General features: G+C 35.8%; 1 protein-coding gene across 6 annotated transcripts in view; it reads right to left on the bottom strand.

Moving 5' to 3' along the window:
- Window positions 1–16,595, bottom strand: part of SLC66A2 (solute carrier family 66 member 2) — a 159,893-nt gene that overhangs the window by 51,613 nt on the left and 91,685 nt on the right. For 5 of the 6 annotated variants that reach the window (XM_001366340.4, XM_003340667.4, XM_016431735.2 and 2 more), the window contains one exon: window positions 15,096–15,312. In XM_001366340.4, the coding sequence (XP_001366377.2) occupies window positions 15,096–15,312 (217 nt within the window). Of the gene's footprint in view, window positions 1–15,095; window positions 15,313–16,595 lie in introns of those variants that run through there. The other variant, XR_008917646.1, reaches the window with a different exon arrangement.

Here is a 16,595-nt window from a genome sequence, read left to right as displayed (position 1 = left end):
CTATTACTCCTAAAAGCAGTCTATTTTATTTTGGGGATAGTTGTAATTGTTGGAAAGGTTTTCCCTTCTAAAAGCAACTCTAAATTTGCCATTCTGCAACTTTACTGTGTGATTCATCCTCTCTGAAGTCTACAAGAACAAGTCCAAAGTCTTTTCCACCTGACAGCATTTTCAATACTTCTGAAGGCAGTTATCTTCTCCTAAATCTTTTCTTTTCCAAACTTAATATTCTCAGGCCTTTCAACTTTCCTTTTAAGACATGGCTTCTTGACAGACTCTATATTTCCTATTTTGGGTATCTTTGCAATTAAGGCAATATAACCAATATAACCAGAGAGGACTATACAAAACCTTTATTCACATACTCTCGAGGGAAACCTAAAGGTAAATTCCAAGAACAAAAACTGAAAATACAAAGGATAGGACATCCATAAGCAGAAAGGGGCACGAAATACAGTTTGTTCACAAAATTAGGTGAACTATGTATATGCGCCTATGATGTCCTGCCAACACACTTTGTAGTGTGTTACATGCTTTTTAGTGTAACAAAAGTAAAAAATAGTTGCTCTTGAATTATCTGCAAAGACTTTATTCTACTGATGGCCCAAATGTTGTCATTAACAGAGAGATTCACTTAAAAGGATAATGAAACATGCACAAAGTTTACAAAAAGTAAAGCTGAGACTAGATTGGACCTATCATCTAAAAAATCTATCTTACTCATCACCTTACTTGCACCCCACTCACGTCTCTAGCATGACAAATCCAGAGGAGGAATAAACTCTCATTTAAATTTTTAAAGCCTACAATCCCAGAATTGTCATTATAAAATAAGTGATCTTTCCATAAAACTCAATTTAGTATCATTTTCAGTCTCAGTTCTAGTACTCATTACCTGAATGACCTTCAGTAAATAACAACTTCTCAAGAATCTCAGTTTCTTCATTCTATAAAAGATGGAGGGGGCAGCTGGGTGGTTCAATAGATTGAGAGCCAGGCCTAAAGCCAGGAGGTCCTGGGTTCAAATTTGGCCTCAGGCACTTCCTAGCTGTGTGGCCCTGGGCAAGTCACTTAACCCTCATTGCCTAGCCCTTACCATTCTTCAGCCTTAGAACCAATACACAGTATTAATTCTAAGATTGAAGGTAAGAGTTAAAAAAAAAAAAAAGATGGAGATAGTCTGCCCTACATAACTGACAGGGTGGTTGTGAGGACTAGAAGAGATAATGCACAAAAAAGCATTTAGAACTACAAAGTGCTACTACCTAAATGTAAAGTATTATTATGGCTATTTTTAATTCTTCTATTACCACTCTTGAGTCTTAAGTTCCCCAAAGCCCGGGTCCTCAATGCAAGAAGAAAGTGGATGAGACATCTAAGATAATGCCCTACCCATAAGAAGAGTTATTCACACAAAATTATTCATTTCACTCCTGCTCACACAACAGTTGGAAGGAAACAGGAAAGGAAAGAAGAGTAAGGATACAATAAAAGAATGAAACCAGTATTCTACTATCTCCTCAATTTAAAAACACCACCTAAGTTCACAGAATTAAAGGTGAAAAAGAGGAGTCTAGCAGCTTGTCAATGAAAGCAGCCAGAAGAAATACTTTTTTTTCCCTAGAAAGGCAAGAGTCTGAACCAGATGACTCTGAGGTTCTATCCAGTTCTAAGATTTATGAGTAAATGCTTTTGTGCTACAAGATTGAAACCTACTTCATAGAAAAGCCAAATCATTTAAAATTCAAAACTAAAAACAGAAGATAAATACAAGGCAAAAGAAATGGCAGTATTGGATTTAAGTTACCTTTGCCTTATTAATTAAAGTCCTTAAAAGTGATTTTTAAAGTTTGGGTCCAATGTCAAATGTGGTATGAGGCCCCTTCTTATTTAAGAAACAATCTTCATTATACTATAAGGGCCTCTGACACTCAAAGAAGGAAACTGCAACTTTTGCATCAAAGGCACCTTACAAATTATTCTTAAAACTTGAAGTTCCAGAGAACAGAATTAAGATGAGTGGGTAAAAATGGCTTATTTGAGGGGAAAAAAATTGTAACAATCAGTCCTAGAGACAGCATGTATTTGGAATCAAACCTGCTCCTGTCTCTTAGCTTATTGTGTCACTTCAAACAAATTACTTCAAAAGTTTCTGTGCCTCAGTTTTTCTCATCTATAAAATGAAATGGGGGAGGGGGGGAGGCATTATGAACCAGTACCCTAAAGTTCCTTTCAGTTCTGAATTTATTAACTTACAATCCTAGTTAAAAAAAATGGAATAGGCTGCCTAACAAAACAGTGAGCTCTCTAACAATGAAAGTATTTAAACAAAGGTTATGTGATCATTTTTCAAGGATGTTAGAGAAAAGACTCATATAAGAGACTGGAAAATGTGATTTTTGAATTTCCTTCCAACTCAAAAAATTTAGTTATTCTACCTTAACAGTTCATACTGATAAAATACATACATACCCTTTCACCTCTTCTTCCTGTCTTGAAATCTCTACTTGTGGGTAGAGATTCATTCTCTACTCACCTGGAACCTTTGTCTAACTTCAGATACACTAGTACCTATATGGTAGGATTTTTTCCTCAGTAGACTATGATTTCTACATAATAATGTAATAACCTTTGGTGAAGGCATTTACCACACATACTCATGTAGAATCTCAGGATTAGCAATTATGTGAACTTAAGAAAACTAAATCACTCCATAACTCAGTTACCTGATACGTCAAATGTGGACACCTTCCCTACCCACCTGGTAAGAATGTTGTGAAAAGACAATGAGATAGCATGAAAGCACTTTGGAAATCTATATAACAAAGGGGTGGTAGTAGCAGTGAAACTTGGAAATCTACCAATTCTTTTTCTTCCATTTTGAAATTCCCTCAATACAAATAGCCCCAATAACTTACGTTAGAGCATTAGTTTGTTTTACCATCAGGTTATATATGGGCTTGTAAGTAGGATTAAATCCTGAACAGTATCTCATCCTCCTGAAGGGGGATTGTGAAGTTATCCTAAAGGTCCAAAGGCTAAGATCTTTTTAAAGCAGTTTTAGGGAAAGGTATTGCCAATAACCTAGAGCAGGAAAGCAAGATCTCCTGGAGAAGATGGAGAAGACCATCAAGATTCCAGATAGACTAAAAATTTGTACCTCTCTTTCCTTTTTGAAAAGGAAAGTTTTGGGGGCAGCTGAGTAGCTCAGTGGATTGAGAGCGAGGCCCAGAGATGGGAGGTCCTGGGTTCAAATCTGGCCTCAGACACTTCCCAGCTGTGTGACCCTGGGCAAGTCACTTGACCCCCATTGCCTAGCCCTTACCGCTCTTCTGCCTTGGAGCCAATACACAGTATTGACTCCAAGACAGAAGGTAAGGGTTTTATAAAAAAAAAAAAGAAAGAAAAGGAAAGTTTTGACAATCCACTTGTCTTAACCCCTCCCCCCCTTGGATTGGGCAGTTATGCATACTATGGGAGGATGCTAGAGACACTCATGACTCCCTGATATCCAGGAAGATTCTTGTCTCTGGTCCCATATGACTCCTGGCATCTGGAAGACTGGCCTCTACACTGGACTGAGGTCAAGTCTGTCCAACCAGGGAGATCCAGAAGGAATGATATCACCCAGGTTATAAGTTATGGATAAAGGAAGCAGCTTTTTTTCCCCTTTTGCTAGGGAAGGGAAACACAAGATAAGCAGCAAACTCAGATCAGCTGGGTGGCTGGCCATGTAACATGGTGCCTTTTCTCTCCTCAACTTGTTTTTACTATCTAACAAATAATTATAAATTAATACACACTCTCCAGAGAATTTTAATTCTAACAATGACAATTCATTAAAAACCATAATTGCCAATGTCAGAATTCATACTTTTCCACACCCACCTACCCCCATTGCATACAAATTTTTTTGTTGACTCAACTTATAACTGCTAGTAAGTTACATGACCTGGAGAGATGATGTTGATGTATCTTGAACAGGTGAATGAATATATGGGAAATTAACAGGTGGTAAAAAATTAATGAAATGGATTTGTTCCATATGCACATTTCAAGGTCAAAATAAGAAAACAATATTCAGAAAAAAATTCTATTCATTAACTTGGCAATTACCTGGATGTGTAAATTAAGCAACTTCAGGCTATAGCTCAGCCTGAAAAGGATTGTGGAATGTAAATCAGCAAATTCCCTAATCTGCACATTTTTTTCAATCGAAGACAAAAATTACATGTGCACATCCATTAAATAACCTGAACATACAGTGGAAGAGCAAATTACCAACGACTACCACCCTGATTCAGCAAATGTGTATCTCAGTATTTCACAGTGAATGAAAGTGACACAGTATAGTGCAAAGAACACTGGACTAGAGACCTAGTTCAGACTCTCATCAGAACTATTAACTAGAGTGGCATTCACAAGGTTTTATCAAAGGATGCTGAAATTTAAAGGCATTTCACAGAATTTACATTTCTTCAACAGAGCAGAAACAAATTAGCTTAGAAACTCCTTAATAATTATAATTTGTAAGAGGTTTCTTTTTAGCAAGCACTTCTCCCCTTTCCCAAGCCAAACTTCTCACCTTCTCCAAGCCTCCTCCCTATACATAGAGGTCTGCCTTTCCTACTTTCAGATAAATATATTGTATGATGACTTAAAGGTGTTATTTCTGCTGTTTGCCAAAGATGCATTATATGAAGCTATGAAAAAGGTGTTTGGTTGCCATTAGATATTAGAACTAAAAGTATACCCATTCATATGTAACAATCTGAATTATAATTCCCTCCTCTATAACATGAGATTAGACCTAACGACCTTCCAATTCTAACATTCTATGGTTCATTCTACCAGTATTTAAAATGGGAATATATACTGGCCTAGGAAGTGTCACATCTAAAGTGAACTATAAATAAAATGAATGTTTGCAGTCTTTCTTCTCTTGGAAGATGCAACACTTCCTAGAGTTTGATGTCTTTTCTGCCTTTTATTTTATTTATTTATTTATTGTGTAAAGTTAAAACCCTTATCTTCCAGCTTAGAATCAATACTGTGTATTGGTTCCCAAGGCAAAAGAGTGGTAACGGCTAGACAATGGGGGTCAAGTGACTTGCCCAGGGTGACACAGTTGGGAAGTGGCTGAGACCAGATCTGAACCCAGGACCTCCCATCTCTAGGCCTGGCTCTCAATCCACTGAGCCACCCAGCTGCCCCCCTTTTCTGCCTTTTAAATGGAAAAGGTATAAGGAGAGATGTTGCAGACATTGACAACTACACTTCCACGAAGACATAATGTTGATTTTCATTTTCAAAATAAGCATATAAGATATCTTGGAGAATTCAGCAGAGGGAGATGCTCAGGTATTTCCATTAATGGATGTGTGTCTAACATAATTCAGTCACGTCTACCACTATACACAATTACTTTTGTTTCTTAATGCATTTGCATTGTCTGGATATCTTCACCTTTGTTTTATAGCATTTTGGAAGTAAAAGGAGATAAACAGAATGATTTAGAGCTACACTATATCAAAACCTAGAAAACTCATGGCCCTCCCTTTAAACTATGGCAAATGCAGAGCATACAATCATTCAAAAAAGGATTAAATTAAAATTTAACAGAACTAAACCCCCCCTGAAGTAAACCTCCCTTCCCTCTTCCCCACCTTCTCTCTCTTTCCCTCTCTCTCTCATAACTCTTGACAGATTACTGGTCTGAGAACTGATCCACTGATAGAAAAGAAGATCCTCTATATTCAAAAATAATTTTATATTAAGGGGTTTAAAAATTCAATTTGAATTAAAAAAAATCCTTACTTTCCATCTTAGAATCAATACTATGTATTGGTTTCAAGGCAAAATTGTAAAGGATAAGTGACGGGGGTCAAGAGACTTGCCCAGTCACATTGCTAGGAAGTGTCTGAGACCAGATCTGAACCCAGGTCCTCCTATCTCTGGGCCTGGCTCTCAATCCACTGAGCCACCCAGCTGTCCCCTCAATTTGAATTTTTAAAAAAGTTTCTCCCATGTTTTGAGAACTAGAGGAGGCAAAAAGATGAATAACACATGATCTCTTCCCTCCATTAGCTTATCGTGAAACAGAGTGACATGATTCTCTTAATAACTCTGATGCAAAATAAAGCATGTTAACTACATTAGAGATATACAAAGAATTATTTGAAAGTTTCCAACTTTGGAGTCACAGAGAATAAGGAAATCTCGGAGGAGGTATCATTTAAATGAGGTTTTAATGGAGAGAGAGGATTTCAAAAGGTAGGAATTATAAGGAATGGGGGTGAGGGGGAGAGGAAGAAGCTACATTCCAGGCTTAAGGACTGTTGTGAGCAAATTCAGAAGCAGAAAATTTTGAAATGTGTGTAAAAGGCTGAATATAGTCTAGTTTATCTGCAGCATAAAGTACAACAATAATAGTTAATAAAATAATAGCTAATAAAAGCTAACATTCATATAGCACCTACTATGTGCCAGGCCCTGTGCTAAGCACTTTATAATTATCTAATTTGATCCTTACAAAAATCCTGGGAGGTATTATTATTATTATTATTATTATTATTATTATTATTATCCTCATTTTATAGATGAAGAAATTGAGGCAAACAGAAGTTAAGTAAATTTCCTGAAGTCACACAGCTGTTGAGTATCTGAGGCAGAATTTGAACTTAGGTCTTCCTAACTTCACTCCCTGAACTCTATTCCTCTAACACCATCTAGCTGTCCCTGAAAGGTGGAAAGATATTATGAATGACCTTAAATGCAAAGACAGAAAGTTTACATTTTATTTGGGAAGAAAATATAAAGCCATGGAAGGTTTTGAACAAAGGAATGATATGATCAAATCTGTATATCTTCTAGTAGTTAGTGTTCACTCCTGTCTTAAGTTATCGAATATATCTCTGTATATGCTATAATCCTCAGTAAAATATAAGTTTCTTGTGGCCAGAAGCTGCTTGGTTTTTAGCTCTATATCCCCAAGGCTTGCCATGCCCTGATTATAGTGGAACTTAATAAATATTTGTTGAATAATAGCATTTATTAATTACTAATTAATTATTTATTTTTAAAATTACTAATAAATTTTTAAATTTAAATTATAACAATGTTGTGAGGACTAGAAGAAGGAAAAACAAAAAAAAAACCAGTTGAGCTACAGAAAAAAGTGATGTCACTAAAGATAAAGGAAGAAAGAATAGCTAGACAATCCTTTGTGAGAACTCTTCAATGTAGGCACTCTGCACAAATATTAATCTCGGTCTCTTTAGACATTAGTAAATGATTCTACAAGAGTTGATGAGACAAAAAAAAAAGGAGCTGATGAGGTAAAAAATTCATCACCCTCTGATCATGCTGAGAATGAGCCTTTCCAAGTCAGCCAGGCTAGTATCCCTCTGCTGACCAACACTTTGTACTCTACATAGCCAGACACATATTCATGACCTTTCAACTTGGTAGGACTTGCAAAAGTATGTCATTTCTTGACATAGTCTTCAAGAGCCCTTTATCTCTCTATGGCACTGGAGGTGATTCTGAGTAGAGTTCTTCCAAAAAGATAAAAAACATAGACTCTTCTCTTTGCATCTCTTTCCATCCCATTCCCAAATCCTCCATCCCCAAAGATTTACAAATCAAAAAGAATTAATCATTACTTATAAAACACAAATCAGGCTACCAAAAATAAGCTTTGTCAATTTCTACAGATAAATATAACACAGGCCCACAACCAATGTGACAATCTGATAAGAGTTTTGTTGCTTTTTTTTGTTCTTTCTTAATAATCAGTACTGAAAAGGGACTCCTGTTCCCGAGTCATTTTGGGATCACTTAGCCCTACCAATATTCTGTTTTCAAAATGGGATGCAAATAAGACAACAATAAAACAGCCAGGGTAACCAGAGAAAATTATCACTTATTATAAATTACAATCTATTGACTAATTAGTACCCTCTGATGTTTAATTAATAAATGGTTCAAGATTTTTATCAAGCACATTAACTCTACTGTTCTCACAACTCTAGTCTTTTAAGGAGAGAAGTAATTTAATATGTACTTAACTGTAGATGAACAAATCGTGAATCTGTACAAAAGTTCTTCACCATTGAATCCTATAATTTATTTCAACATAAGGATCTTTGAAGAAAATGGTTAAATGAATTACATCATTATTCAAAGCCTAATTCTCTGTGATGGCAGTGAATCATTATTAATTTATTCTTTTCTAACAAGGATAAACAATATCTTAATAGGATCCTGGACTTAATGCTGATTAAATTAAGCAATCATTTCCTTGACAAAGATGAGCTTTGGCCTGTACTGACTGCTAAAGTTTTCTTCAAATCAGCACCATTAATGAACAAATCTAGATAGATTTCCTGCCTTGGATTCTGAACTGTGCAGAAGCATCTTAAAGTTGCTTGTGTTGAGTCTCCAGATGCTGAATAGAACAGGTAAGTAATTTAAAATCACTATACTAGTAATAAAATTCCCTTTTAATTATATTTAATATCATGCTTATTAAATAAAAAGGAAAAACCTAAATGACTAACGTCAAACAACTATGCTCACAGTTTAGAGCTCATAAGTGAGAGATGGTATTTTTCATAAACCCAACTTCACTTTTTTTCAGCAGTGTAAAATGGCAATATGAATCACGGTGGTTGTGACAATCCCCAATGACATCCAAATGAAGAGTAAAAATAGGAAACAGCCTATGTTCCTGCCTTAAGTGGATGAGTGCCAATTTTCTCAGTAGTACTTATGACTGAGTAGTCATGCCTCAGAGAATATGAATTCATTCAGGGGAGGAACCCATCTCATTTTTGACTTTTTATCTCCACCACCTAGCATATTACTTGGCACCTTGTAAGTATTAAAAAAAAAAAGTTAGCATAAAATTAATTAAATAGAATAGGGCAAGTGCTAAGATAACCTGACTACTATAGCTAGCAAATCAAAATGAACAATTGGGATCATTTGACATTTTGGTCATTTCCCATGAAAGGCTTCAGTTGTTCTAAAACTTAAGAGAAAGGTCATTTGCACTGACAGAGGGAACACCCCACCTAAAGATATCACAACTATCAGAAAGTATTAAAAGAATCTTTTGACACTTACCATTATCTCTCCTTCCTTCCAAATTATCTCTTTTATCTTTAATAACACCACAATTTTCATTTCCCTCAAAAACAAATCTTGCTACCTCTCAGATGGACATGTTAAATAAGAAAGGCACAATATCACTATCTCAGGATATACTCTGTTTTATCACACTACGAAATGTATTTATTTACTTAAACTTCTCTTAAACGTGGTCCTATGCTAAGGTACTGTTCAAACAAGTTAAAAAAACAGGGACATCTATCCCCTAGACAACTAATAGTCTCAGACTGACAATTGTTAAGTGCCATCAGAATATCTACGTGTTACACTCACAACCACCAAAATATACCTACAATGTTGTTGCTGAGGAATTGGTGGCTATGGTATTCTATGCTGAAACCCAAAAAGAAAAACTAGAGCACTCATCCTTATTAATCATTGTGAATCTTAAAAACTGCTCAGACAAAATGCAAAATAAATAATCTGGATTACATCAAATTAAAAAGTTTTTGTACAAACAAAACCAATGTAACCAAAATCAGAAGGGTAGCAACAAATTGGGAAACAATCTTCATAAAAACCTCTGACAAAGGTTTAATTACTAAAATTTATAAAGAACTAAATCAATTGTACAAAAAATCAAGCCATTCTCCAATTGACAAATGGGCAAGGGACATGAACAGGCAGTTCTCAGCCAAAGAAATCAAAACTATTAATAAGCACATGAAAAAGTGCTCTACATCTCTTATAATCAGAGAGATGCAAATCAAAACAACTCTGAGGTATCACCTCACCCCTAGCAGATTGGCTAACATAACAGCAAAGGAAAGTAATGAATGCTGGAGGGGATGTGGCAAAGTAGGGACATTAATTCATTGCTGGTGGAGTTATGAATTGATCCAACCATTCTGGAGGGCAATTTGGAACTATGTCCAAAGGGCAATAAAAGACTGTCTGCCCTTTGATCCAGCCATAGCACTGCTGGGTCTGTACCCCAAAGAGATAATAAGGAAAAAGACTTGTACAAGAATATTCATAGCTGCGCTCTTTGTGGTGGCCAAAAATTGGAAAACAAGGGGATGCCCTTCAATTGGAGAATGGCTGAACAAATTGTGGTATATGTTGGTGATGGAATACTATTGTGCTAAAAGGAATAATAAAGTGGAGGAATTCCGTGGAGACTGGAACAACCTCCAGGAAGTGATGCAGAGCGAAAGGAGCAGAACCAGGAAAACATTGTACACAGAGACTGATACACTGTGGTACAATCGAAGGTAATGGACTTCTCCATTAGTGGCAATGCAATGTCCCTGAACAATCTGCAGGGATCTAAAAAATACTATCCACAAGCAGAGGATAAACTGTGGGAGTAAAAACACCGATGAAAAGCAACTGCTTGACTACAGGGGTGGAGGGGATATGACTGAGGAGAGACTCTAAATGAACACTCTAGTGCAAATACCAACAACAGGGAAATGGGTTTGACTCAAGAACACATGCGATCGCGCATGGGCTATGGGAGAGGTGGTGGGAGGGGGGGAGGGAAGAAAACAAAATGATCTTTGTTTCCAATGAATAATGTTTGGAAATGACCAAATAAAAATTAAAAAATAAATAAATAAATAAAAGGAGCTGGCTCTCTGAACTTAGGGGGAGTTTGGAGTTAATTTGGAGGAGCTGGGTCTCTGAACTCAGTTCAGGAGTTGAGGATTTCATTGAAGGTCTGGAGTTTTGCTTTAGGACGATCTTGTGGTGAGTGATTAAAGACTGACTAGTCTCTCTTAAGACTCAAGCTTAGGCCATTTGGTCTAGGCCCTTCATAGCATTTTCTCTTATTCTCTCTCTCTCCCTTTCCTTAATTCCTTCATTTATATTAATTAAAATCTCCATAAAACCCAGCTGACTTGCGTATTTTCATATTTGGGAATTTTTCCCATGGTGACCACTTATTTTTTATTTAAATCAAGACACTAAAAATTATCTTTACAGTTTTGGCAATTCACAGTCTTGAAACCCACATTTTTCGTGGTTACATCATCATACCTATACCTTTCTGTTTAACTGAATTTGTATCATGTTTATCTTAAATGATTTCTTGCCCCATACATGATACATCCCTTTAGTTTAAAAACAAAGGCTAGGAAAAACCAAAATTAGGAAAGCTACCTGGATATTAGTATAATTCTTGGAAAACTAAATGCTAGGTACGTTAGCCTAGATGGGTCATATTCAATTCACATTGTAAATACCAATTAACCACTAACACACCTTCCAGTCTTACAAAGTCTCAAAATTCAGCATAAACAGTTTCATAAGCAGAAGGAAGATATGACTAGGATAACCACTGTCAAATGAAGGTTGATCAGGATAAGTAGCTGCTGCTAATTCTAAATTTGGAAGTCTAAGATGATGAATAAATCAACAACTAACAAGCATTTATTAAATGCCTATTATATGCCAGGCACTGTGCTGGGTACTAGAATCATCTTCCTTGGTAGGAAAATGATAAATACATATACAAAACATAAATATTAAGTTAACAAATATAAAGCTAATAAATACAAATACATGCCAATTACATAAACAATAGTTTTGGAAGGTAGGGAATTGGCTGTAGAGAGAGATCAGAAAAGGTTTTATGCAAAAGAGAATACTTGAGCTACATTTTCAAGAAAAAGGATTCTATGCTGATAAAAGGGGGATGAAGGGTGCTTCCTAGGCATGAGAGATGGCCAATACAAAAGCAGAGACTAAGTAATACAGAGAAAGCCAACTTGGCTGGATCATAGATTATGTAAGGGGGCAGGGGGTAATAACCAATGAGACTGGATACATGGGTACATGGAGTCGGTTGTGAAGGCTTTAAAAGCTATACAGAATCAAGACATAATCTTATCACAATGAAAAGACTGACTGAAACAATAGGAAGTAATTTAGACACAGAAGTTGAAAAGATACTTAAAAAGTTAAAATGCTAAGTAGTTCCCACCAAAGAATTTGTCTTGTTGCTCATCCACTGAATAATTTTGTGATAAATGGTAACAATAAACTGACTTCTTCAGAACTCCCCCAAAAGTGGTATTTTTCACCTTTAGTAACAAGGATGTTCAATGAGTCCCACACATGCTATCCATAAACTATACTGGATGTAGTATTTAATAGCTAAATACAAGCTGGAACAACAGAAATGTTGTTCATTTTTTAGGCAACATAAAATGGCTACATTTGTAAAATACTTTGAAGTTTAAAACATGTTTTGATATAATGCAATACTTGCAACAACCCTATGTAATTAAAAAAGGCAAAAACCCTATTTGGGATTAGGGTTTAGCCGCTGTCACTCAGGGGTACATGGCTCTTGACTAGAACCCTGATCTTCCAATTCACCATTAACATAGCACCTATTAAATGTTGCAAGATTATTTACCATTTTTTCATGTGACTTTCATAATTTAAATCATATTATTAACAACATATTGATTAGACAGCAATAACGATTCTTTTAAATTAAATAAATATGTTCTGGTCTTTTATACCTACGAATCACAATTTACAGGATGACTAAATGGGGTAAGGTTAAACTATAAAAGGGTTTTGCTAAGGATAGGCAGATAACTATATCAAATATTTTAAAGAAGGCCTGTTTGGTACAACAGAGGGCAGAAATATGACTAATATGGGGGAGTTTTGCAGATTTTGGATTAATTTAAGAATAAACTTTGAACAAACTTGATTTATCCAAAAATTAAATGTGCTGGCTGTTTTTGCCTTAGTTTCATAAGATCCTAGACTTATAGCTCAGAGACCATTTGGCCCTCATTTTTATAGATGTGAAAACTAAGGCCTAACAAGTTACTGTGTTTTGTAGTTAGCATAAGAAATGAGATATGTACCAAAATATTGCCTGCAAATTCAGTGCTCTATTCTTTGGGACCTCACTGACTTGTCAAAAAAACAGACAATTCCTGCCCTCAAAAAGTTTACATTCTAATGGGGAAGATAACACTAAAAGGGAAAATGTAAAGTGAGGTGATGGAAGAACCCATCAGGGAGGATTCTCCTTTGGGTGGCAATGTGGCAAGTGAGGAGGAGGAGGAGGAGGAGGAGGAGGAGGAGGAAGAGGAGGAGGAGGAGGAGAAGGAAGAAAAGGATTCCACAGATACTATAAGCATGAGGTGAACCCCAGCTGGGGTCCTTCCTAAAATGGTAGTTCTAAGAAAGGAGTTGCCAAAGAGCACATTTCAGAACAGAGATTTTTCAAGTGAACAGTATTGCTGGGGAAAGGAAAGAAAAAGAAAAGAGTCTAGACATAAGTGAGGTGAAAGATAGCTAGGGTCCCTCCTAAAGGTAATGTTGAGATGTTGGGTAGTAAATTTCCTATCACTGAAAGCATTCAGACAAAGGTTAGATAGTACTCTTATCAGTGATATACCACTAAAAGAATGTATACACTGAGGGTACATTAGACTAGATGATAAGATCTAAACTAAGATCCCTTCAGTCTATAAAATTATATGCTGATTGGCACTTCAAAGTATTCTTATTTTGCAAAGCAATATACTACTAAATTGCAAAATTGCAAATTACTAAATTGCAAGACAATTCACTACTTTGTTTTTGTTTTTTTGAGGAGTGGGATGGTTTTTAGAGAAGAGATTCTTTATGGAAATAAACTTTTAAAGTATTATAAAGTTGTAAGAGTTGAAACTAAAGTTTATCTAATCTGTAAAGCTGGTATAAGGCATGTGCATATCTGGAGAGGTCTAAAAATTACATTTGTTGCTACTGGAAGCTTCAAGATTTTTTAAAAATATTAATATCTTTTGTTTTTAATTCACTTTCATTTCTAAATATATTCCTTCCCTCCTCTATCCCATGATGCATCCATTGTAATAAAGGATAAAAAGGTGGGAAGTGGGAAAGAAATTCAAGCAAAACTAATCAAAACATCAACCACATTTAACAGTAGATGCATTATCCTATGATTGTAGTTTGCAGAGAAGGGAAGAAGTTGTGTTTTTCTAATCTCTTCTCCAAAGTCAAGTTTGGTTAAAACATATAATTTAAGTGCATTCAGTTTCTTATTTTTCCCTCATTCCATTTGGACAGTAATCATGAAAGACAGTATTTGAGACCAGATCCTCCAACTCCACAATCAGAGCTTTTCTGATATTCTTCATTAGTTCTTTCATATTACATATCTTCAGATTCATTTCTAATTTCTTCACATTCATCACTCTATTACAATCATACATTAAAATTTGTTTAGTTATCCATGCCCCCACTCCAGGTCAATGGTCAGGAAGGATAGAGTTCAAATTTGGCCTCAAACACTTATACCTGGGTGATCCTGGGCAAGTCATTTACCCCTGGCTTCCCTTAGTTTCCCATATGTAAAATGACCTGGAGAAGGAAAAAAGACACTCCAATGTCTATCCATAGTCCCTCAAATAGTGAGTAATTTTTTTCATCTATGACAATTTGCTACAGGTAAGGTGAAATCTCAGAGTGATTTAATCAAGTAGTTCTCTTAATATTAAAGACTGAAACAATCATTCAAATAGTTATTAATATTCTGCAATTCTATTTTTGTGAACTGTTTGTTAATTGCCTATAAAGGCTTTATCATCAGATGATCTATCAAAAAAAAATGATGTGCCATGGAGTGGGATTTTCTTGCAGGAAAAAAATCTGTAATTTTTACATGTAATGTACTTCTAGACCATGTCTCTTGTTGGGACTACACAATCCTTGCATATTGCATATCCTTCCTATCCCAGAGCCTGACTCTAGGAATGAAAATGAAATAAAGCATCTTTGAAATTAAAGGTACCAGAGAAAGTAAACTATAGTTTGATTTACAAATGTCCCTTTTATACAATGTTCCAGGAATTTGGGGGAGATGAAAACAAAAGGTGTCTCTAAATGAGAACATAAACAACAATCATTAGGAACAACCCAAGATTCAGCTTTTCTCCTACCTCATTCCTTCAGTGGATCTATTCTGGTAGTTCCGATAGAGCTGTGGCACACCCAGCATGGCCTCCGTGAATACAGCCAGAAACCCCAGCGTTTCCACAAACAGAGCAGAATCAAGAGAGAGGTAAGTGATGTATCCAGTCACTCCCGTGAAAGTCAACACACACTGCACGTAGTCGGTGAACTTGCTCCAGTGCCAGAAATAGTGCAAATCAAAGTCTAACAGCAGAAGGAGAGAAGAGAAGGGGAAGAAATGTAAAACTTTTCAAGAAAGCCTTTATCTGGTATGTAGTTGAGTCTGTTGGTAATGTAAGGTTCCAAAGAGAAATTTCATTATATGAACTTGGTTTTATATTCAGTTGGCAAGATAAATCAAATTTCATGCAAAAATCATAATGGTAGCACTATTCTCTCACATGCTATTAAGTCACTAATCAGCTATATCAGTTTCCTTAAGAAGTGGTAAGTCCTTAAATTCAAGAAATACCAACACAAAGCTTGTTCACAAGTATTTTCCAATGGCTACAGTAAACAAAGCACTATGACAAGCACTATCAAGAGATAGTAAAGGAACATAAGTCATAGCCTCAATTAACAAAATTCCCCAAATCTATTTGGAAAGAGGAGAAAACATCCTGAGAATAATCTAAAAACAACAATTTAAATTAATACAAATGTACTTATGGGATACAAAATATGACTGAAAGAGAATAACTTTTAATGAGATTTCCTAAAGGGTACAAGATAGTTAATTGGTTCTAGAAGGATGTGAAAAACTGATAAGAGGAGAAGGAGGACATGAACAGAAGAAAAGGGTAGAACCAATGTCATATATTGAAAAAAAAACAAACAACCCACTTGGACAATCAGTTTCCTTTATCCCCTACAGCATAAATGATTTTGTTTAAAAGAGCTTTATGGGAAGGAGGAATGTGATTCCCTGAACCTTCATGCTTACTATGGCATTATCTGTGATGTTTATAACCTTTAGTATGTGCATTTGGAAGTTTTTGTGAAAGTGAATGATTGATTTATCTGAAACTGCTTTGCAAAACCTGCTTAAATGACACACACTAGTTTAATCATCAGAATAGAGACCAGCAGTTATGATCCAGGAAGAAAACATTGGTATGAAACATGACATTATCTACTGAGTAATAGACTCTCATATGTGTTCTGATTACAGAGATGAGAAAATGTAAGGCATGCTCCAACAGACAAGTAAACCAGACTCTCCATCACTCCAGTTCTTTCCCAAAATACAATCATTCTGGTACCCAGAAGGTTAAGAGCTAACGTGTTTTGTTTGTTTTTTTCAGGCTAGAATGGTGATGCCATAGCAGAAAGACTGTCAGAACACTTCCATTTGTGTTTACACTAAAATGGAAGGAAAGATTTCCTGGCATACTTTTTCCATGCTCAGTCAGCCACTGAACCTGGCTGCATCAAGCCTTCAAAAAGGTTATCAACATTCAGAAACAAAAGCAAGTTTAACCCAAACT

This window comes from Monodelphis domestica, chromosome 3 (assembly GCF_027887165.1).
Source record: "Monodelphis domestica isolate mMonDom1 chromosome 3, mMonDom1.pri, whole genome shotgun sequence".
Classification (NCBI taxonomy): domain Eukaryota; kingdom Metazoa; phylum Chordata; class Mammalia; order Didelphimorphia; family Didelphidae; genus Monodelphis; species Monodelphis domestica.
This window is presented reverse-complemented; position numbering and strand designations above follow the sequence as displayed.